This window comes from Perissodus microlepis, chromosome 14, assembly GCF_051167445.1.
Source record: "Perissodus microlepis isolate ML-2025 ecotype Zambia chromosome 14, ASM5116744v1, whole genome shotgun sequence".
Classification (NCBI taxonomy): Eukaryota; Metazoa; Chordata; class Actinopteri; order Cichliformes; family Cichlidae; genus Perissodus; species Perissodus microlepis.
In genome coordinates this window covers 30,621,679-30,646,486 of record NC_140474.1, presented here as the reverse complement: position 1 = coordinate 30,646,486, position 24,808 = coordinate 30,621,679, and the positions used below count along the sequence as shown (strand labels likewise).

The 24,808-nt window shown below is 41.1% G+C and overlaps 1 protein-coding gene across 2 annotated transcripts; it reads right to left on the bottom strand.

The window, feature by feature from the left end:
- Window positions 1-132: 132 nt before the first annotated feature.
- On the bottom strand, window positions 133-23,324 carry LOC146374203 (lysophosphatidic acid receptor 6-like). 2 transcript variants are annotated; one of them, XM_084951814.1, is made up of 2 exons: window positions 23,274-23,324; window positions 133-2,125 (listed from the first exon to the last, which is right to left on the bottom strand). In XM_084951814.1, the coding sequence occupies exon 2, from the start codon at window positions 2,045-2,047 to the stop codon at window positions 1,190-1,192; it is 858 nt and encodes a 285-aa protein (XP_084807940.1). In that variant the 5' UTR covers window positions 2,048-2,125; window positions 23,274-23,324; the 3' UTR covers window positions 133-1,189. The 2 variants fall into 2 exon arrangements, with proteins under 2 accessions (XP_084807940.1, XP_084807941.1); XM_084951815.1 differs by lacking the exon at window positions 23,274-23,324 and adding an exon at window positions 10,157-10,510.
- Window positions 23,325-24,808: the final 1,484 nt, after the last annotated feature.

Below are 24,808 nucleotides of genomic sequence, written 5' to 3'. Positions count from 1 at the left end.
TGTAAGAGGAAACTCAGCTTTTGTGGTTGGTGAAGTTTACTTTCCATGACATTACAGACGCAATGAAATTATGAAACTCTGCTGCCAACCCTCCAGCACTTAACTTTTTTGTTTTGCTTCTCAAGTGGAGCTACTATGGGGCCACATATACACATGTGAACACACACACACACACACACACACACACATAATGAAGAGTTGTAAAAACTTCTGTAGCTACCATGTCTGTCACGATTGGGGCAGCAGCCGTGTGATGTGTGGAAGGAGGACTCAAATGCAGCACTTATTCAGATGTGAGGGTCATTTATTAAGAATACCGAACATAAAGTGGGGATGGCAAAACAGAACTAAGGATGAACTAAACTGGGAGAAACTAAACCAAAGAGTAGCAAACCTGAACATGAAGGGAGGACAGCAGGGAGAGCACGCAGGGGATTCACGGAGAAGTGCAGAGTACGCAGGGTGACACAGAGGATGAACACAGACGACACGACGAGGAACAGAGGCAAACACACACTATAAATACACAGCTGGACCTGATTAACCTGACAAGACAGGGGAACACTAACACCAGGGACCAACAGAGGGAGCACAAACCCAGAAACCCAGTATCTAAAACCCAAAACACAAACCATCACAAAACAGCCCACAAATAATAATGAAAATAATAACAATAAATACACCAAACACAAAATCACCGAGTCACGGACTCAGGATCATGACAATGTCGATATTTACATTAAGCTTACAACGGCAAGTAGTTGGGGAATTTTTTTAAATTCAATATGAAAATACCTCACTAGACATAAAAGTGTTTTACACTAAATTCTACATAAATCATCAGCAGTACTTTTACTGCAGAAAAGCTGTTCCCCATATTGATCATATGAATGCTGTTATATTGATCAGTATTACTGCTGCTGCTGATGTTTAGGGTTGACCTCATTTGAACTGCTTCATATGGTGTTTAATTTTGGTAATGCGTCATATTCTATAAAATCATATGTTTGTGGTGGCAGGTGCATCTCTCAATAAACAACTGGCAGTGAGCTTAAAAAAAAAACAAGTCTACAGCTTGATTTTAAAAACAAAATATATTACATTTATTTATAAAATAACACACACACAGCTAAAGTAAAAGGCCTGAGCAGTGTGTGACACAGATTGCGGTATCCCCATTTATTTACATTTACACAACATCTTCTTTTTTCTTCCAGAAAGCATCAAAAGAGAAGTAATACAACAGAGGATCCAGACAGCAGTTTAAAACAGTAAGACATATCAATGGCTTGACATGGGCACAATCCATAGCCATAGTTATAGGCACAGGTAAGAATATAGCATATAAAATCAAATTTATGGCAAAAATCAGCATTACATTCATCTTGTTGTTGATTTTTGGAGAGTCACCACTGAGATGTCTGTGTAGAGTCCTAAACACCATAGTGGTGCACACAATATTGACTAACAGCATTGTGACCAATATTACAATCATAAACTGAATAACTCTTAATCGGATTCCTTCCAAAGGACATTTTACAGATTCGTAAGACTCAAAACAAGTAGGGCGAGTGTGGTTATTCAACTGCTTTAGAAAGTCCACACTCTCTAGGATGTTCATCACCAGCAAAATCACCCAGACGAGTACAGAAGCCTTCCAGGCATTGCACGAGGTCCGAAGATTGCGAGATCTCAGAGGATAAACCACAGCCAGCATTCGGTCCACGCTTATGAAGGTGATGAAGGAGGAGCTGGAACGGATGTTGGTGCGAAAGAACATTGTGATGATGAGGCACACCCCACTGGGCAGAGTCCATTCCCCTGTGGTGTGAAAGTGGATCCTCATGGGCAAAGTGAAGACCAGCAGCAGGTCTGAGAGTGCCAGGTTAACCATGAAAACAGCGTTGGGTGATTTGAGGCTGTGCCGGCGAAGAAGAATCCACAGTGAGATCGCATTGAGAGGCAGACCTATCACCATAATTAAGCTAAAGATCCCAGCATAAACCCGGTCTTCTGTTGTCACGTCAGTGATGTTTGATGTGTTCATGATGAGAAAAGAAATCCTTCTGCGTCCTTTACAAAATATTGTAGCCAAGCAGCAAATGTTCCTCTCTGTGCTGGTTATCTGTGTGGAATGAGGTGAGGTTAGTCTGCGAGGGCACAGGAAACTTTGTGACTTGACTCAACATTTGTGGTAACTGACAGAAGTGACACTGCATTACAACAAAGTTAAGCTAAGCGTAAACCCTGCATCTTGTGTTTACTGTTAGCCCAGAGTGGCTAACTGTTTACAGCTAGCCACTCAAGGCTAAAGGCTAATACACACTGAACGCGAAAAAGGGACACGAAATTAACAATTAATTACGTGCCAATTGTGTAAAGGCCTTACGTGTAAACAATTAACTTTAGTTAGTATAGATTAACCACTGTCACTCTACAGTTAGCGTGGGAGAAAAGACGGGGAGTTCTTTTTGAGAATGAATCAGAGATCACAGTATAAAAGTGAAAATAAATATTTCACTTAAGGCCCTGTGAACCACAAAGAAGAGAAAAAAACTAAAAATAGGTTCTTAATAATCCTAAAGGATTCTTGCAGCTTTATTGAAATCTCCAAGAGGGCAGCAGGTCTCTCTACATCTGTGCATATCTGTGTGTTTGTTAACTGAGAGATTCTATTGTTCCTGAAAATAACCCGTGTTCCAGTTTAGCTCGTTTTCATTTTACACTGGTTAAGTTTTTTTGTTATATCACACACTCCACTCTAACTGCTTCAGATAATAAATGTGCAGATTTCTTATTTTCAACAAGTAGGTGCTTCTACCTGCTAGTATGTCATACTTGACAAAAGACCTCACTGACAGAAAAAAGTTGCTCTCTAGATCATACAAATGCATATACATGTCAACATTGTCTTCAGATAAGAAAGTAAATTATACTGATTAAAAGCATTTGCAATGAATTTGAAATATTTTTGAATTTTGAAAGCCCTTTAACTGGACTTGTACCTATGTGTTTCTGTGACATAAAGCTAAGCACAAGCTACAGTTTTATCAAAAGGACTGACGGATGGAACATGTCAAATTTTTATTAAGGAACCAGGCTGGTGTAATTAATTCCAGCAGGCTCGTAAGTATAAGAACTATTTGTTTCAGCAGATAAAATTAAAGCGCTTGGAGTTGAGTAACTGAAGTTGCAGTGTAAGTGTAACGAACCTTATGGAAATAATGAATTCAGAATCAGAATCAGAAATACTTTATTAATCCCGAAGGAAATTATAGGTTGCATCTGGTATTGAGGTGCACATAACAAATACATTTTTACCTGACAGAAACATACTTTGTGTTTCCAGAGTATCGTCAGCCCTGCCTTTGGTTTTGGTTTGGTTTGGCCTTCTTTGCATTAACTAGCTTGACAACATTTAAAACCCTAATTGTAGATAACAAGTATCACAAGGGTTGTTATCAACTTGTAGATCATATCAATCTTCTTCTACGCAAAATGATCCCTATGAGTGACGCCTACGCCAAACCGAGATGTTGTCAGATGATGATGATGATAAAATCACGATTAAAAACGTGAAAAGAACATAAGAAATGTATCAGTAAAATGCAACATCGTTGCAAATTGAGAGTTAAATATGTTGGCGTGAGAGCTTGCAGAGAATTGAGAATGTGTAGAAAACGTGAACTCATATTTTGAAACTTTCACTTTTTAAGTTAAAACTTAACTCAAAAGATTGATATTTTCACAAATATACTGAGAGCAGCAAACTTGTTATTTAAATTATACTCATATTTATTTCTTTTTTTTTTAACTACTACTACTTAGAACCACAACTCTGACTACAAGTTCTAAAATCAGTGAATATGAGTGCTCTACTGCGCCTCCTCAAGTCACAAAATGACAAATTTGTGTGCTTTGACTTCTGCACCTATTGCATTAAACATTTCCCCTTCCACACCCTGACCTACTTTCCCTGCTGACGTGCTGATTTTTGGTTTTAGTTTTGTTATCTATTCTGTCACTAGTTAGCTAACATAACTAATATAAGTCTAATAGCCCAAAACCAACCACATGACATTATGTTCTGTACTGACACAAAAACACTAAACATGTTTTTAAAACATGAACTTTAAGTGTCTCAGAGTGACGCTGTGAAACTAGTTCATGCATTTATTACTTCTAAGTAAGACGACTGTAATTCATTATTATCAGGATGTCCTAAAAACTCCCTGAAAAGCCTTCAATTAGTCTAAAATGCTGCAGTAAGAGTACTGACAGGGACTAGAAAGAGAGAGCATATTTCTCCTGTATTGGCTTTCCTTCATTAGCTTCCTGTTAAATCCAGAATTGAATTCAAAATCCTGCTCCTCACATACAAGGTCTTAAATAATCAGGCCCCATCTTATCTTGATGACCTTGTAGTACCATATCACCCTATTAGAGCACTTCGCTCTCGCACTGCAGGCCTACTTGTTGCTCCTAGAGTATTTAAGAGTAGAATGGGAAGGAGAGCCTTCAGGCCCCTCTTCTGTGGAACCAGCTTCCAGTTTGGATTCGGGAGACAGACACTATCTCTACTTTTAAGATTAGGCTTAAAACTTTCCTTTTTGCTAAAGCATATAGTTAGGGCTGGACCTGGTGACCCTGAATCCTCCCTTAGTTATGCTGCAATAGGTTTAGCCTGCTGGGGGATTCCCATGATGCATTGAATATTTCCTTTTCAGTCACCTTTCTCACTCAACATGTGTTAATAGACTTCTCCTCTGAATCACACTTAATCTCTGTCTCTCTTCCACAGCATGTCTTTCATCCTGTCTTACTTCTCTCACCCCAACTGGTTGCAGCAGATGGCCCCGCCCCTCCCTGGGCCTGGTTCTGTTGGAGGTTTCTTCCTGTTAAAAGGGAGTTTTTCCTTCCCACTGTCGCCAAAGTGCTGATCATAAGGGGTCATATGATTGTTGGATTTTTTCTCTGTACGTATTATTGTAGGGTCTACCTTACAATATAAAGTGCCTTGAGGTGACTGTTGTTATGATTTATGGTTTACCATCAGCTAGAACTTACCCTGGAGTCAAGAGAGATCACTACATTTGCAGTGCACAACGGAGTTTATCGATACAAAAGGCTAATATTTGGAGTCTCATCTGCTAGTGAGCAACATCAGCATGATATCACCAATGCTGAACATTTCAGATAACCCATGATAAGTGCCTGCATGCTGTGATGAAGAAACTTTCTGAATGTGGCCTGAAACTAAACTCAGAGAACTGTCAGTTCAACATGGACAGACTCATATTCATGGGAATACTGCGGATGCAGAAAGGCATTGGCCCAACTGAAGAAACTGTGAGAGCTGTGGTGGAAGCCCGAGAACCGAATAATGCTACTGAAGTGAGAAGTTTTCTTGGACTGGTAGGCTTCAGTAGCAGGTTCATACCACAGTTTGCTACACTCTCTGAACCGCTTAGACGTTTGACTCGAAAAAAGACTATGTTTACATTCGGGCCAGAGCAAAAGCAACCATTTGAAAGACTAAAGACTGACTTTTTCCTTCTCTCACCCCAACCGGTCGCAGCAGATGGCCGCCCCTCCCTAAGCCTGGTTCTGCCGGAGGTTTCTTCCTGTTAAAAGGGAGTTTTTCTTTCCCACTGTCACCAAAGTGCTTGCTCATAGGGGTTCATATGATTGTTGGGTTTTTCTCTGTACCTATGAAGTGCCTTGAGGTGACTTTTGTTGTGATTTGGCGCTATATAAACAAAATTGAATTGAAATTGAATTGAAGTTAGCCAGAGCAGGTACAGTAGCCTATTTTGACAAAGAAGCCCCAACCAAGGTCATAGCAGATGCAAGCCCTGTAGGCTTGGGCGCAGTGCTAATACAAATACAGAACGGAGAAGAGGTACCAGTGTGTTACGTAAGTTGGAGTTTAATAGACTGTGAGCAAATATATTCTCAAACAGAAAGAGAAGCCCTAGCACTGGTATGAGCATGTGAGAGACTACATCCATATGTGTATGTCAGGAAGTTTGACCTCATCACAGAACACACATAGAGATCATATACAGCCAAAGATCTAGACCTTGTGCACGAATAGAAAGATGGGTTCTAAGATAACAACCATTTGACTTTAGATTAGTTCACATTGCGGGAAAACAAAACATTGCGGATTCACTGTCAAGACCACTGTCTGACACCATGTCAAAAGACAGTCTACAGTCGGTACTATGATAAATGGCCTGTATTTATATAGCACTTTACTTGGTCCCTAAGGACCCCAAAGCGCTTTACACATTCAGTCATCCTCCCATTCACACACACATTCACACACTGGTGATGGCAAGCTACATTGTAGCCACAGCCGCCCTGGGGCGCACTGACAGAGGCGAGGCTGCTGGACACTGGCACCACCAGGCCCTCTGGCCACCACCGGTAGGCAACGGGTGAAGTGTCTTGCCCAAGGACACAACGACCGAGACTATCGGAGCCGGGGCTCGAACCGGCAACCTTCCGATTATAAGACGAACTGCCAACTCTTGAGCCACGATCACGCCCTATGAGTATGATGTAATGACATCTAAAACTGCTGAAAAAGTCATTGATTCTATTGACTGTATATTCAGTAGACATGGGCTACCAGTTACCATTAAATCTGATAACAGCCCACAGTTCAAATCTGAGTTGTTCAGAGAATACTGCGAAACTAATGGAATCAAACATATAAGAACCACACCAAAATTGGCTCAAGCAAAGGGAGAAGTGGAACGTCAAAATGCATCACTGATGAAAAGAATCAGGATCACACAAGCCGACAGCCTTGACTGGAAACGAGAGCTGAGAAAACATGTGACAGATTATCGCAGCATTGAACATCCAACCAAAGGCAAAAGTCCAGCAGAACTCCTGTTCGACTGCAAAATGAGAGGAAAGTTACCGAACACCTGTGAGTCAAAATCAACTGAGTTGGATTTGCGTGACAGAGGAAGATCAAATCAAAATCAAAGATTTCTGCTGATGAACGAAGGGGAGCTGAGTATTCAAAAGTTGACATGGGAGACAGTGCTGGGTCAACAAGACAAAGTGGACAAGTTTACAACACCATTCAACACAACGCCACACAAAATTGTAAGCAGAACTGGAAACCAAGTCATTGTTGAATTGCCAACAGGAGCTCGCTATCACCGGAATACTACACATGTGAAGAAATACAAGACAAATGAGACCAGAGAAGGACAACACGAGCAAGACACAATGAAAGGGAGGAAAGTGAAACAAACACAAAGATTGACACCTTCACTCCAAAACCACGAGAGGGCCCCCAGCGGCCAGAGAGACCGAGTAGATCACAGAGGGCTAAAAAGATACCTGAGAGGTTTCGTGATTTTGTGGTTAAATAAACCATAATATGTTAATGTGTAGAGGTAATATAAAATGTGCAAGTTTCAAGTTCATATATGTATGTATATATGTATATATTAGGGAAAGGAAAGGTACAGGTGTGGTGAGGCAGTTAGAAAAAATAATTGTCACAAAGTAAGACAAGAAAACAATGTTCAGTGTTAAAAAAAGAGAGAAAAAAGAAAACAAAGTTATTAAGGCTAAAGAGGAAAAGGGGGATATCATGTACTTATATGTGGATAATGTCTTAATGTGATGACATTTGAACCGGATGCTGTTGCCCCGGAGAAAGCCTTATTAAGCGGCTAGTTGTCAGATCGACAGTGTTCAATAAAGCAAGAGAAAGATAATTCTTTATATCCTGATTTAATTCAGAGTGCTCCACCTAATTCACTAGTAAGGTGGGCACAGAACAGATGGTATGGAGAAAAAAAATTGTGAGACATCAGATTTAAAGGCCTCGGACATCAAAACATCGACAAAAAAAGCATCGCTTTCATTGAAAAATTCAGAATTCTGACTAAAAGGCATCAGACCATACGGTCTCAAAATAAAAGTGCCTCAGAGAGAATCTTCCTGCAGGTGATACTGTTGTCAGTTCTCAGCCCAAATCTAAATACATCATTAATGTCATTAAAAGGGCATCAAAGTGTGTGCCAATTCAGGGTGTGCATCCTTCAAAAGACTTGTCCTTTGCGATCGACGTAGGTCAGGTCCTTCGAAGACGGCAAAGGCCGGAATTTCGAGGCTGTTAAAAGCGACTGGTTTAGCTGTTCTTTGATTATAGAAGGGGTCTACCTTACAATATAAAGCGTTTGAGGCCACTGTTGTTTTGATTCGGCGCTATGTATAAAATTGAATTGAAAATTGAATTGAATTGCTCGAGTTGCTTAACACTGCATTTTTTGACAGAAATGAAGGAGAAAATTTTAATCTTATGTATGTTAAGTATCTGAGGCTGAGCGACCAACGGACTGTAAAAACATTATAATAATAGCTAGAAAATAACAGCTAATGCTCATGTGACTAGTGTCATCTCACTTGTGTAATGATATGTCCAATATTACATTTCTTTTATTACTAAATTAAATTAAAAAATTACAGCAGTAAAATTGAAGTTTCAAATACAGAGCTTCAGTAAATACTCCAACGTGCATTTATTTCTGTTTCATATCACAGACAATGGATCATGGTATGGTTAGATAATCATATAAATAACTACAAAATAGCACAAGAGAAGGAGCATTTCCACATTTACTGTTTGTCTTATTACGAGTACCAAATTAGATGCAATCCCAGTTGGCACACTGGCCAATAAACCACCTTTCTTTCAGACAAATGAGTGAACTCCCTGGTCATTAAAACAAATGTTTAACTCGGTTTGTTTCAACACGACCAAACAAGCAGAAAAAAAGGCTTTAAAAGCAAGCGGAACCTGAGCTGCATTAAGTACTAACATCACCAATGTCATGTAACTTTGCCAACATTCAACTAAAATTAATGTTTTTATGTTCTTCAAAACTGGAATATTTGTATTACTACATAAATAAATGGGATAAACTGAATACTTACCTCAATACTACCAAGCTTTCTCCTAGGCCGTTACCAGTCTGATGCTCTTTTGTCTGAGACCTTTTAGTCTAACCAAGTTTTGGCTGAAACCTTTTAGTCTGATGCCAGTTAGTCAGATGTCTGATGGGTCTTTTAATGAAACGTGACGCTTTTTTTGTTTATCGCCTACTTCTGAGACACGTTTAAAAGACAACAAACACTTAATGAATGCAGCTATTAGTTTGAGTTTTGCAAAACTTTCCTTGCAAGAAGTGTTGCCAAAGTCAAAAGTCAATGTGTGAATTTGTGATTTGGGAGGTTGTTGCAAGTAGTAAAAAGGGAAATAAAAATTATTTATATTCAAATCACAAGTTTGCAGCTCTCAGTATATTTGTGAAAGTATCAACCTAGACATTTGTGAATATTTTTTTTCAGTAACTGCAAATTAAAAACAAACAAACACACAAGCCTGTAAAATATGTTTAAAAGTAAAAGTTTCAAAATAAAAGTTCGCATTTCTTTCTTTCTTTTTTTTTTATTCTGCAAGCTCCCACATTTTACAAACGTATTTCCCTTCATAGAAATAAGACGAGATTACTGCTGTCTTGGGACTTCTCCTACAGACCGGTAAAATAAATATTTTAATTCCAGTTAATTACTTTATCGCTGGATGTGCTACTGTGCTGCGCTTAAAACATGCTATTACCACACATAGTAAATAAACAAATCAGTCAAACGTGGCGCTTCTGGTCGATTTTAAACCGAAAGTCTGAACATAACCTGCTCCTGAGTTATGTGCTCAGCGTACTCGTCCGAAGGTCTTGCTGGCAGTTTGCGTTTTAACCTAATAGCTATAGTTATTTTTCTTCTTCTTCTTTATCATTATTATTATTATTATTTGTTTTGGAAACTTACTAAATTCGTCTAAATGTAGCCTTAATGAAACAACGTCATTTTAAACGCCAAAACGCCAATTTTCGCTTTTCATAATTGTGCCCATGCAGTCAGAAGCGTCTGGAGTTTGATAAGACGGATTACAAGCTACAAGAGGGGTTTAAACTAAAGTTTCTGTGCCTAACTGCAGCTTGGACTGTGCTCAGTCAGACAATCTCTTCAAATATACTCTGTAATCTACTCTGCGTATCTTTATTCAGGAAGCCTTCCTTTTTCCCGATCTCCCATACGTAAAAGTGGACCTACTACGTACCTGCGGGTCCGCAACTCTTCTGCTGGAGCCCCCACATCTGTCAGTGTGTTAGACTTACAGGGAAACAGCTGTGTTTTGGGCGTGGCTTTTAGGACATTCCTTTAAACAACATAAACACCAAAAAGTTTTCCAGTTTGACAGGTTGCATTTCCATGCGTAAGACCGTCGCTGGAGTTAAAATTGTGAGACGTTTCCGCCAAACTCCGCATAATAAGGAAAATTGCGCTCCTTTTGCTCCCACTGGACTCTTTAATAATTTTTCTTTGTATCTGACATCAGACATGCCCCAGATTTGTACTGCTTTTCTTCTTTTCTTTACAGAGCCGGGCGAATTTGTATACTTGCAGTGCCATTCAAAACGGCAAAACCGAAAATATGGTCAGGACTTTAACGCACTTAGATTGACACGTTTTGCTTGCTTGATCTCAGCAAGCATAACACGTTCTGAGTGGAAGAAATAATACAAAAAATACCGTGGCGACTTCTGCTTTTCTGTTTGTTTTTTGTTTGTTTTTTTAATTTCACATAGTTCTACAAGTAAACTAATCAACTAATTCCTATAGTGTGGTAGTGAGGATAAAAATTGAAAACACTGTTGGTGAACTGCAAGAGTAGAATAGATACTTAAATGTGATGCCCTATCTTCTCTTTAACTGCATTTCGTTGCCCTGTACCTGTGACATGTGCAATGACAATAAAGTTGAATTCTATTCTATTCTATTCTAATGATGGTGCCCAGAGACAAATTATATTTCATTTAAACTTGCTTTAAATGCTTAGAGGCAAGACTTTGTTTATTTCATTTTGAACTTAATTATGTCAAACTTTGAGAAGTGTTGTTTTATTCTAATTTCATTTTGATTCTCAGCTCGATAATTCCAGAGTTAATTCCTGACATAAAATGTCGGTTTCATTGTGTTAGATGTAATTTAAGCTTAAGAAAAACAAAGAACAACTTTATGAAGAAAAACACAATATTGTGCAGTAATATCAACAGTTGATTTATCGAATTGGAAAACTCACAATTGAGCCATGTAAGAAACAGATTAAAAAACCCTCAGTGAGACAGTTGAAAGCTATTGTTGTGGTGCTGCTCCCAACCTAGCAACAGGGGGGAAGTGGACCCCAGCCACAGCTGTGCCTAGAGGCCAAATCTGCTCTTTACCAATGTCACGTGGTGGGTCACATCCAACAGGGGAGAGGAGGATTTGGTCTTGGTGCATTAACACCTCTCTGGCAACAGGCATCTATAGCCAAACGTCGAAAAATTGTGGTGGAGGCGGTGCGTCGATTGGAGGAAACAGCCATGTATGCCATAGCTGTAGCGCTGGCCAAGCAGGGTCGCTGGATGAATTGGGAGAGTGCTGAAAAGAGGAAACTCCCATGGAGTGAAATCTGTGGAATGGAGGCTCATAGGCTAAGTTTCATCATTCCAGCCACATATGATGTGCTGCCTTCCCCGATAAATCTGCAGCTGTGGTTTGGAAAAGGCCCATCTTGCCCCCAGCAACACTCAAGCACATCTTGGTTGGTTGCAGGACAAGCCTTACTCAAGGCAGATACACATGGAGACACAACCAGGTCCTCAGGTGTCTAGCTGAGAAAGCTGAGTGCAAGAGGAAATCCATCAAATGGCCTGTATTTGTGTAGCGTTTTACTTAGTCCTTAAGGACCCCAAAGCGCTTTATACTACATTCAGTCATTCACACACTGGTGATGGCAAGCTACATTGTAGCCACAGCTGCCCTGGGGCGCACTGACAGAGGCGAGGCTGCTGGACACTGGTGTCACCGGGCCCTCTGACCACCACCAGTAGGCAACGGGTGAAGTGTCTTGCCCAAGGACACAACAACCGAGACTGTTGGAGCCGGGGCTCGAACCGGCAACCTTCCGATTACAAGACGAACTGTCAAATCTTGAGCCAAGTTCGCCCAACCTTTCGTGAACCAAGAGGAGCGTTAGTATCCATCAACATTTGTCTGGGAGGTATACAAGCCGAGGACTAGCCCTTCAACCCTGGACCTGAGCCTCCTGAAGGTTGCCAGGGATTGGCAGATGCAAGTGGACTGACATCACTTGGGCACCTAAGGCAGTCAGCTCTGCGACCTGTGGTCTAACTCCCAAAAACTTTCATACAGGGAGTGCAGAATTATTAGGCAAATGAGTATTTTGTCCACATCATCCTCTTCATGCATGTTGTCTTACTCTAAGCTGTATAGGCTCGAAAGCCTACTACCAATTAAGCATATTAGGTGATGTGCAACTCTGTAATGAGAAGGGGTGTGGTCTAATGACATCAACACCCTATATCAGGTGTGCATAATTATTAGGCAACGTCCTTTCCTTTGGCAAAATGGGTCAAAAGAAGGACTTGACAGGCTCAGAAAAGTCAAAAATAGTGAGATATCTTGCAGAGGGATGCAGCAGTCTCAAAATTGCAAAGCTTCTGAAGTGTGATCATCGAACAATCAAGCGTTTCATTCAAAATAGTCAACAGGGTCGCAAGAAGCGTGTGGAAAAACCAAGGCGCAAAATAACTGCCCATGAACTGAGAAAAGTCAAGCGTGCAGCCGCCAAGATGCCACTTGCCACCAGTTTGGCCATATTTCAGAGCTGCAACATCACTGGAGTGCCCAAAAGCACAAGGTGTGCAATACTCAGAGACATGGCCAAGGTAAGAAAGGCTGAAAGACGACCACCACTGAACAAGACACACAAGCTGAAATGTCAAGACTGGGCCAAGAAATATCTCAAGACTGATTTTTCTAAGGTTTTATGGACTGATGAAATGAGAGTGAGTCTTGATGGGCCAGATGGATGGGCCCGTGGCTGGATTGATAAAGGGCAGAGAGCTCCAGTCCGACTCAGACGCCAGCAAGGTGGAGGTGGAGTACTGGTTTGGGCTGGTATCATCAAAGGTGAGCTTGTGGGGCCTTTTCGGGTTGAGGATGGAGTCAAGCTCAACTCCCAGTCCTACTGCCAGTTTCTGGAAGACACCTTCTTCAAGCAGTGGTACAGGAAGAAGTCTGCATCCTTCAAGAAAAACATGATTTTCATGCAGGACAATGCTCCATCACACGTGTCCAAGTACTCCACAGCGTGGCTGGCAAGAAAGGGTATAAAAGAAGAAAAACTAATGACATGGCCTCCTTGTTCACCTGATCTGAACCCCATTGAGAACCTGTGGTCCATCATCAAATGTGAGATTTACAAGGAGGGAAAACAGTACACCTCTCTGAACAGTGTCTGGGAGGCTGTGGTTGCTGCTGCACGCAATGTTGATGGTGAACAGATCAAAACACTGACAGAATCCATGGAGGGCAGGCTTTTGAGTGTCCTTGCAAAGAAAGGTGGCTATATTGGTCGCTGATTTGTTTTTGTTTTGTTTTTGAATGTCAGAAATGTATATTTGTGAATGTGGAGATGTTATATTGGTTTCACTGGTAAAAATAAATAATTGAAATGGGTATATATTTGTTTTTTGTTAAGTTGCCTAATAATTATGCACAGTAATAGTCACCTGCACACACAGATATCCCCCTAAAATAGCTAAAACTAAAAACAAACTAAAAACTACTTCCAAAAACATTCAGCTTTGATATTAATGCGTTTTTTGGGTTCATTGAAAACATGGTTGTTGTTCAATAATAAAATTATTCCTCAAAAATACAACTTGCCTAATAATTCTGCACTCCCTGTATGTCATTGAGCTGACGGTACCATGGGAGGATGCAATTGAGGACGTGTTTGCGGTATGCCAATTTGGCAGCTGAGGCAGAGGACAGAGGCTGGAAGATCAAGGTGCACCTGGTGGAAGTGGGGTGCAGGGGCTTTGTTGCCAGTACAACAGCAAAACTGCTTAGAGAGTCTGGAGTCAGAGGACGGGCGCAACAGCAGGCTATGAGAGAATTAGCTAACACTGCTGAGAGGACCAGTCACTGGCTATGGCTAAATAGGGCTGACATCACTTAGGCACCTAAGGCAGTCAGCTAACCGAGAGACACAAGAAGTGAGGCTCTTTAAATATTCAATAGTTAAGTATTACTTTTCGTTTTGCAGTGAATTGATAGAAGAAATTAAAAAGAAGAAAGTAGAAGAGAAAAAACAATTTAACATTAATCAGTGACACACTCCGGGGCCTGATCAACCCTGACAGGGCGTCCTTTGATGAGGGTATCTAGTGATAATGGCTGAAACACCCAATAAATTCAAGGTCCACTACTGATGATTTTAATATAACCAAGATCAGATTTTGAATCCCTAAACCTAACCAAGGAAAGTAAAAAGAAACTAAAAAATGGCAGAATAGCTTGTGATAAAAGACCGAAACACCCTGTGAAGTGGAGGCACACAGCGATGTATCTCGCAGGTAAAGTTTCCGGGCTGCCTTCCTCATAGTAGCCATCCCTCAAGACTTTCTCCACTTGAAGCAATGCATTATCAGGGATTGTAACATCTTGCCCTTTTATTGAATTCTGCTTAACCACTGAAAAATGCAATCTTTTAAATCATGAAAATGAATATTTATAAACAATTGAGGATAACACAATGCTAATAACATTGATCTAAAAAAATTGTGGTGTGATGGAAATGAATGTGAACGTTAAATTAAATAAAATTAAACAATTAAATAAATAAAGATCTTTAAATAAAGATGTTTTATGCATAATAAAATATTTGTGGGGCTCAAACTGCTATTTTCTACAATTGATATCTGATGATTTTAAAGCTATAACTCTTTAAATCTCTTTCAAATTGTTGACAGCCCAGTACAATTCAAATTGTCCAGAAAAAATAGTCTAATTGTCATGGTTTGCGAGACAATGATGCAGGAGAGAGTGTTTCAAACTGAGAATGAGCCTTTATTGCAGCTGTAAGAATTACCAAAACCCCAAACTGGGGTCAGCTAAACATGAAACTAGAAACTAGAAACTCTCGAGGCCTGGAGTTCCCTACCCCTGCTCTAAAGTAAAACAGGAAATACAAGACAGAAAACCACAATTCCCAGAATAAAACCAAAAACACAAAACACTATGACTGTGACACTAATAGACTTAACAGGTACTAAAATGTGATAGCATATTGTCAGATTGCATGCCACTGATTGGCTGGACAATGGTATTATTTGATGGCTCACGAGAGTGTCTCTTTCACAAAAAATTGAAAGACCACCTGATGGTGTGTTCCCCTTGTGCTTGAATGTCTCTGAAGTTGTGTCTGAAGTTCCTCTGCTGATTCAAATGCTCCAATATCATTTCTGTCCCAAAGAAGTCCACCATTACATAATTAAATAACTACAGGACTGCTGCCATGATGTTTGTGGTCATGAAGTCTTTTGAAAGACTGAAGTTGAGCCACATGAAGGACATCACAAAGCCAGACTGTATGCTGAAAGTGAAATAAAGAAGGCCAAAGACTGGTGAGTGTCAGAACCGCTGTCCAGGATGAGAAAACAAACACCCATGAGTAGGGCTGGGCCACATCATACCGTTCACGGTAATACCGGTATAATGAAAATGAAATATCGCGATAGAATATGGGTAAAACGCGCATGCGCAGTGCCGTTGTTTTAAAGGTGACAGAGAATGAGAAGGGTGAAAACGGGAGGCAGGGAGGGTGGGGCACGTAAACGAGAATGAACAGTTGCAGAACTGGGGGGAACCTATATAGGTGGCAACCGGAAGGAGCGTGTTTGGAGGCGTGGTCCCGCTCCTGAAATTCAGTTACATAATCTCCAAAAAAAACCCAGCTGCTTGTTTAAGTGAAAATACATTGATGGGGTTTTTTGCACTAATAAAGTTGTGGAGTTGTAAAGTATTGTCTCGCATCAACTATATCATCAGTTATATCGTTATTGCAAATTTTCAAATATATATCGAGATGAATATTTTTGGCCATACAGGGAGTGCAGAATTATTAGGCAAATGAGTATTTTGTCCACATCATCCTCTTCATGCATGTTGTCTTACTCCAAGCTGTATAGGCTCGAAAGCCTACTACCAATTAAGCATATTAGGTGATGTGCATCTCTGTAATGAGAAGGGGTGTGGTCTAATGACATCAACACCCTATATCAGGTGTGCATAATTATTAGGCAACGTCCTTTCCTTTGGCAAAATGGGTCAAAAGAAGGACTTGACAGGCTCAGAAAAGTCAAAAATAGTGAGATATCTTGCAGAGGGATGCAGCAGTCTCAAAATTGCAAAGCTTCTGAAGCGTGATCATCGAACAATCGTTTCATTCAAAATAGTCAACAGGGTCGCAAGAAGCGTGTGGAAAAACCAAGGCGCAAAATAACTGCCCTTGAACTGAGAAAAGTCAAGCGTGCAGCTGCCAAGATGCCACTTGCCACCAGTTTGGCCATATTTCAGAGCTGCAACATCACTGGAGTGCCCAAAAGCACAAGGTGTGCAATACTCAGAGACATGGCCAAGGTAAGAAAGGCTGAAAGACGACCACCACTGAACAAGACACACAAGCTGAAACGTCAAGACTGGGCCAAGAAATATCTCAAGACTGATTCTTCTAAGGTTTTATGGACTGATGAAATGAGAGTGAGTCTTGATGGGCCAGATGGATGGGCCCGTGGCTGGATTGGTAAAGGGCAGAAAGCTCCAGTCCGACTCAGACGCCAGCAAGGTGGAGGTGGAGTACTGGTTTGGGCTGGTATCATCAAAGGTGAGCTTGTGGGGCCTTTTCGGGTTGAGGATGGAGTCAAGCTCAACTCCCAGTCCTACTGCCAGTTTCTGGAAGACACCTTCTTCAAGCAGTGGTACAGGAAGAAGTCTGCATCCTTCAAGAAAAACATGATTTCAAATAAATAATTGAAATGGGTATATATTTGTTTTTTGTTAAGTTGCCTAATAATTATGCACAGTAATAGTCACCTGCACACACAGATATCCCCCTAAAATAGCTAAAACTAAAAACAAACTAAAAACTACTTCCAAAAACATTCAGCTTTGATATTAATGAGTTTTTTGGGTTCATTGAGAACATGGTTGTTGTTCAATAATAAAATTATTCCTCAAAAATACAACTTGCCTAATAATTCTGCACTCCCTGTATTGCCCTGCCCTATCCATGAGTTCATCATTAAGATGGCCACAAATGACCATGTGCTTGGTGAATACCTCAGACAGAAACCCATGATAAAAGAGGAACAAAGAGAAGAACCATTAAGTAAGGACAGGTCCCTGCACGGTATGTACCACTGGCAGATAGAGGAAGTGGCTGATATCCAGACATCGTACCCATGGCTGGGCAAAGCAAGACTAAAAGACAGAACAGAGGCACTAATCATGGCAGACAGGAACAAGCTTTTAGCACAAGATCAATAGAGGCTGGGGTTTACCATACCACGCAAGGCCCCAGGTGCAGGCTGTGTAAAGATTCTCCTGAGACAATCCAGAACATAACAGGAGGCAGGGCATACATGGATTTTTTGGCATGAAGAGAGCAAAGTAAACCAGCGTCAAACTCTTTACTTGTGTGCACAAACTTGGCATAATAAAGATAACTCTGATTCTGTTCAATAATTCCTAGACCTTGTGGAAAGGGTCCCAGAAGATTTTAAGCTCTTATAACTGGATGGGTGAAGCGGCATCATGTTAAACCCTTTGGATTCAGAATGAGGTGTCACTCAAGTTCATATGAGTGTGAAGGCAGTTGAGCAAATACTTTTGGCAATATACTGTCCTTCATGAGCACAATGTGGCATGGGCCACAGCCAGTGGAACAAACCTCCCCTCAGACTATCTGCTTTTCATAAGGAAAAACATTTTCATACTGACATTTTAATTCAGAGCAGTGTTTTTTATCACTTTTTCATGTTATGAATTCTGCACAAAAGCCCAGAATAGCCTTTTTCTGCAAACTCTTAAAAAAGGACAGGTCGCTGCACGTCTGGAAAAACCTGTTTGTACAGTAACTGAGGCTTTATGAGAGTGAAACAGAACTCTCTCTCTTTCTTTGCTGTTGTTTCTTTGTTTTGGTGTGTGAACATCTGTTAAGTTGTTTTAATAATTTGACTAGATGCTTTATTGTAAATAAATCAAGTGAAAACTTGTCTTGTCTCTCAATAAACCGGTTTGCTGTCATGAAAATGACATTGCTAAGTTTCTAGTCAAAACAAAACTTCTATAACTAAAAAATGAAATAAAAACAATAAGCATTTGACTTTCCTACCGATTTTAATAAGAGAGAAACAAAACTGTTTAACAAGCAAGGCTTATCATTTCAAAAAAACTGCTACTACACATTCTATGTTTACAGTTCTGTATTATACACAGAAATGTCAACAATCAGAAATTTACAAACTAACAAGAACATCAGATTCAGAATACCTGAATTATTACACTAACTTTCCACTTCCACAGATATTTCAAATGAAAATGGCCAGAGCAAATTGTTGACACACTCATGCTCTTGGATTAATTTTGTTGGCTGGTTTTTCCAGGGAAGGTCCATCATTGTTCCAAATTCTCCATTTGTGGGAAAAATGCTCTCAGTGTGGTTCACCAGATTTGGACTTTTGGCTTACTTAACAATTAAATTAATTAACTGATTTAAGAAGTTGGGATTACTTTTCTACACAAGATCAGGTAGGTTTGGATAGTGTTTTTTCCCCTTATTAAATGAGATCAAAATTTAAAAACTGTATTTTATATTTACTCGAGTTATCTTTGTGTAATATTAAAATGAGTTTGATGAGCTGAAACATCTAATAGAGATGAAAAAAAAGAGGAAACATCAGGAAAGGGCAAAGGTTTTTTTTTTTAGAGCACTGTATTAGGTCTTATTAATATGTGCAACTCTGTTGATTTTCTTTACTCATTTCAGTTATTACCAGCAAAATAGTTGCATGTTTAATCATCTGGGAATTTACCCAGATGTATTTATTTATTTAGATGGAGATCTTGACCCCCCCCCCAATTTTCAGCACAAAGTTACGGCCATGTAGGTTGGGCAGCTTTGATAAAATATTGTGTCAAAATTTTACCCAATTGTTAGGGTTGAAGATGAGCCTCAGAAGAAGCCACATCATTCTTCACAAACTGCCTTTTTCAACTAGACTGTGACCTGATCAGATATCACTGGACTTCTCCACTACTATGAACTAAAACATGGTAAGTAAAAAGTGAATTCTAACAGTTTGAAAATCATAGGGTTGGTAACGCAATTTATTGGTTTATTCTAGAACTTTACCTACTCATTAAAGGTCTTTTAACAGATAACACCAGCTAGCTTGTGACGAAGAAAGTTATTTCTACTTAAAAATGCTTGATATCATCTTTTAAAGTTATTATTTGAAATGAGGCTGAGGTCACTCTGTTTGACAAACTCTTTAGAGATCACTGTATATAGAACAAAGAAAGTATCAGATTGGGTGTTGCATTTGTGGAAAAAAGATAAAAAAGAAAAAGGAGCAGTCTAACTATTTAACTTAATTCAATTATTTAATTTAACCTAAATGACCCCTATGTTGATAACAACATCTTGTTATTTTAAAATTTAAAGGAAATGATAATTTGTCCAATTTAGATTTTTTAAAGATAGCTTGCGCCAATACTCCGACCTCCTCTGACCCAAGGGCATGCGCATCCCTGTGCTTAGCTGGCTTGCTACTAGTGGTGCAACGGATCAAAAATCTCACGGTTCGGATCGGATCACGGTTTTAAGTCACGGATCGGATCAATTTTCGGATCAGCAAAAGTAGTAAAAAAAGACAAAAATTCGACTCGTATTTTTTGCCTATTAAAAAACATTCAACTGAAGACTCATTCCACGCAGTTATATTAAAACAAATTAAGGTGCAATATGGACCTTATGGACCAAGCTGGTCATCCTCTGCACACGGCCATAAACAACCAGAGTCTGTTCAGTGACAGGTTGCTTCTCCCAAAGTCAAGGACCAGCAGACTTAAAAACTCCTTTGTCCCACATGCCATCAAACTGTTTAACTCCTCGCTGGAAGGGAGAGGGAGGGGAAACGGGGATAAAGGAGGGGGGAACAAGTAAGCTGTAGTGCCTTTTCACTGTGCAATAGTTTTTGTTAATATCCAACGGTGTAATAGACTCACAATACTTGAAATGTGCCGTTCCCTTGTATTCTTATTCCTATTTATTCTATTTATCCCTTTTATATACTCTGTATTTATATATGTGTATATATGGTATATTTCTGCTCACATTCTGCAACTTCTGTCGGTGCTGTGCTACTGGAAACTGAATTTCCCGGAGGAACCCACCCAAGGGATAAATAAAGTTTCATCTAATCTAATGTAATCTATAGGGCAGTACAGGGCTTTGTATCTACCACTCCGCTGTGATATAACGAGCGGTCACGGTCACGTGGCTTTCCGTTGCCCTGGAGGTCCACCCATTTGTAGTTAGGGCAACAGAAGATGCCTGGGACAGTTCAGCCATAACTTTAAACTTTTCCTGCTCATACATGCTTGGAACGATCTTGTCACACTGAAGTGGATGTACAACGAGATATCATAGCGTGGCTCAAGCACGTTCATCACAGTTTAAACCCCTTGTTTTGCACAACGGAATACGGCCTCCCGTCTGCAGCTAAACACCCCAATGGCTTCTGTAATAGCTTTAGCCCGGTCGGATTGGGCAGCAAAAGGCTGCTTAAATACCGCAAACTCCTCTGCTCCGCCACACGGATCACTAGCGCTGGCCATAACTACCGCTTGACAGACCCACCACGCACACCATACACATACTTTTTTTTTTTCAAATCTTCGGATCACGTGCGTACCGAACCGTGGAGTGGGATCGGTTTGGATTTCGGATCAACCATGATCTGTTGCACCACTACTTGCTACTAATGAAAACGTGATGGTAACAGCAACATACCTGAGTATTTATACTGCCCCCACCCAATATTTAGCCACCATCTTTGATCCTCACTCTACGTATAATCAAAGTAAAATAAAAAAACACTAATTTAATGCCTTATAAATATCGTTTGTATTAAGCCTTTTGGTTCTTAGTCAACACACAAGACTAAGTTAAAGAGTTAACCTGGCAGCAGGGCTGGACTGGGACAAAAAAATCAGCCCGGGCATTTTGACTAGAGACCGGCCCACCAGGTATTATAGGAAAAGCCATAAAGCCTTTGAATGAAAACAAAAACTGTTGTGACAGTGATGTTGTTGGGATTAGAGCTCTCCCTATCCCTACATTCCCACAATGTACACTGTCTTGTTGGTATATATGTATCAATCTAATCAACTTAAACCTACAATATCCTCCCTATTATGTTATTCTAAACAGTACTTAGCCGAAAGCAAAAGACTGCTTGGTCGAGTTAACCCCCTGAACTATCTACAACACATGGTAGAAACCTGAAATTAAGACAGAGAAGACTTTACTATATACAGTAATGGATTTCTATACAATTTACATCAGACGAAAACTTTGGTTGTAAGATTCGGGTAATTATTTAATAAAAGATAGACATTTTAAATGAGAATAAGAAAGAAAAGTATTTCTTTGTGCCCCCCTTTCCCTGTTAATGCCCTACCTGGCCCCCCTGGCAAAACTTTGCTAGACCCGCCCCTGCACAGTTACCAGCTGTTAGCTACTTAGAAAAGGATCCTGATGTTTTTTGTCTCTCAGAAACAGTTCATAACTTCCCTTCAACTCATTCATGTGACCTAAAAGGTAAATCTGTTTCTCCATCACCTGTTCAGCTCTGATGATTCAGTAAGGACATCTCCTGGTTTCATCTTCATGTTTCCCTCTCACCAGATATCCAAACCAATATCATGACCAGCAGCTTTTACAGCTGTGGCTCCAGCAAACATCAGCTGATACTAGAAAGTAATATTAAATAAATTCTAACAACAGCTGATCAAGCTTAAACGTGCTGCTGTTGTTTAGCATCTGCTGGTTTATTCTGGCACAAACTGGGCGATAAACAAACAAGAGAGACGGGACTTGCAACAGAAAAGCCGATCAGCTGATTATTGATCAGTTTTATGATTGAAGTAGCAACAGGAGAGGGAGGGGGGAGAATGAGAGAAGAAGAAGCAGCTGACAGCGTAAAGACCCAGAATAACTTCAGCTTTGTGTCTTTTTTCCCATTGTAGCTGAAGTCCGGGACAAACTGCATTGCTTTTCAGCTCAATACAAAACGCGATTTTCTCTGAATACGGGACAATTCCGTTTTTTTAGGGGACGGTTGGCAACTCTACTAATTAACCTTATGAATAGAATAAAGTTCACTATCAGTAACATCATAGCACCCACCCAGCTGTATAGAAACTCCGTCATGCTAGCTAGTACGCAGTACCAGTTATTGTAGCTGACTGTAAAAATGAAATAAACTCCACCTAAACTTGGTTTATATCTGACTCAGATAGACTGCAATTCAGAACTTCATACCTGAAGTTCAGTTCACCTGACAATTGGACCAGCGGCCGCCTTGGGTCTCTCCTTCTCCTGCCTCCCCTTTCCCTCATCCACCTGCTGGCCTCTGTGGAAGCTATTTTTACACATCTGCCAGCATCTGGCCAATCCACCACCTTTCATTCTTTATACCGTTACAAAAACAGCAACAACAACAGTACAAAAAACCCCCCCCATTGGCCTATAAAAATGAAAAATCACCATCGGCCCACTGGGCAAATGCCCGATGGCCAGTCCAGCTATACCTGGCAGGGTGTTAGGTTGAAATTGTTAAATGTTGTCGTTCGTGTACTTAAATTTGTAAACCGTGCCTTAAACTGCATGGTTAGATATTCGTCAGAATCTAACCATTTATGCATCAAATAAAACAAACTTGGTTAAATTATACAGAGAATTCAAAATCGTGGGCCCATAAAAGAGGTTAAAGTAACAGAACTCTTTGTTGCCAGAAAAGCTGGCAACAAGCAATACTACTAACTCAAACAAACTAACCTACCTAAACGAGACAAAGGGGAAACTTGGCTAATCTGTCATGTGAAGGCTGTGTGCAGGCAGGAGTGGTGATATGAAGGACCCAAAGTGCAGACACTCGGAGGCAAAATGTGAACTCAAACTCAGATTAATTGCTAGATGGCAAACAGAGAACTAGCAAAACTGAGAATACAAACACTAAACAGAAAATAACAATAACCTGAATTGGCTGGCAGGGAGACAGAACACACAGCAAGATGAGGGTAGATAAGGGAGATCACGACACGGACACAGAGAAACACAGGGCTTAAATACACAGAGGGAGCAATCAGGGAATGGGTAACAGGAGGGAAACACAGCTGGGGCAAATCAGGCCTAACGAAACAGGGGAAGCAAAATCAGATACATTAACATAAGACATGGACCTTCAAAGTAAAACAGGAAACATAACACAGAGACGCAGACTCACAGGCAGGCACTGCAACAGAGGGAACAGAGACGTGGGACCAGGGCAGACACGGACACTGACTGGACACAGAATAGAGGGAGTAAGGAAACCAAAACTTGAGAACCACATAATCACACCAAGAAGAACTAGGGAAAAAATAGAAATGCAAAACAGAAATCAAAACCTTCACAAAAATAAACTAAGATAAGAACACCAATAAAAAGGTATGTGGCGTGGGTGTGGTCTCTGGCCAGCTGCAGAGGAGGGGTGACGCAGTGAGCTCCCGGGGCGGCGCAGGGGCGGGGTGAACAGGTGTGCTGGGATCTGACAGTGATTGTGTCTCTTTATATGTTGGCAGTGACAGTCGGAGGGGGAGCGGACGTGACAGCAGAGAGAGCGGGAGTGTCTGTGTCCCAGTGAACAATACAAAAACCACAGTGTCAAATAAAAAGTTCTGCTGTCATCATATTCGCTCCAGCGTATGTTTATCGGGTCCAATGTTACAAGGTACAAACCTGAAACCACTGGGTCAACGACCCAGGTACCCTAAGAGTATGGAAGCCCCGGAGGGCAACAGCAGAGGAGCCTAGGAAACAAAAAAACCAAACAAAAACAGACTCACGACAGGCGCAGGCGGCCAGGAAAACAGTCCCAAAAAAGTTCAGGGGGCCGGCCCGGAGGCTGACGGCACAACAGTCCAAACCTGGGCAGTTCAGGGGGCCAGCTGGGAGGTTGATGGCCCAAGAGTCCAGAACCAGGCAGTTCAGGGGTCCGGCCCGGAGGTCGACAACACAAAAGTCCAAAAAACAGTTCAAGAGGCCAACCGCGAAGCCAGCGACCGTGACGGAGCAGGTCTGAAGGCTGGCCGCGACAGCGATGATGTCCAGCCAACGGCCTGGAAAGTGGCCGGACAGGACGAGGATGAGCAGGCTGGACAGGACGAGGACGTGCAGGCTGGACAGGACGAGGACGTGCAGGCCGGACAGGACGAGGTGGCGCCGAGACCTCTGGTGCAGACGAAGCGGAATCAGCCCGTGCGGAGGCCTCAGGCAGAGACGAAGCAGGACCAGATGGCAGCACGGCAACCGCAGGCGACGGAATTGGTGGTGGCACTGCAGGCGGCAGTGTGGAAACTGCAGGAGGTGGCGCTGTAGGCGACGGCGAGGAAGCCGCAGGTGGTGGTGCTGCAGGCGACGAAGGCTGGATAGCCCTTCCGGACCTTCCAGCAGAGACAGAAGGCTGAACGGGCCCCTCAGACCCTTCAGCAGAGACGGAAGACGGCTGGAGCGGTTCTCCAGAACCCCCAG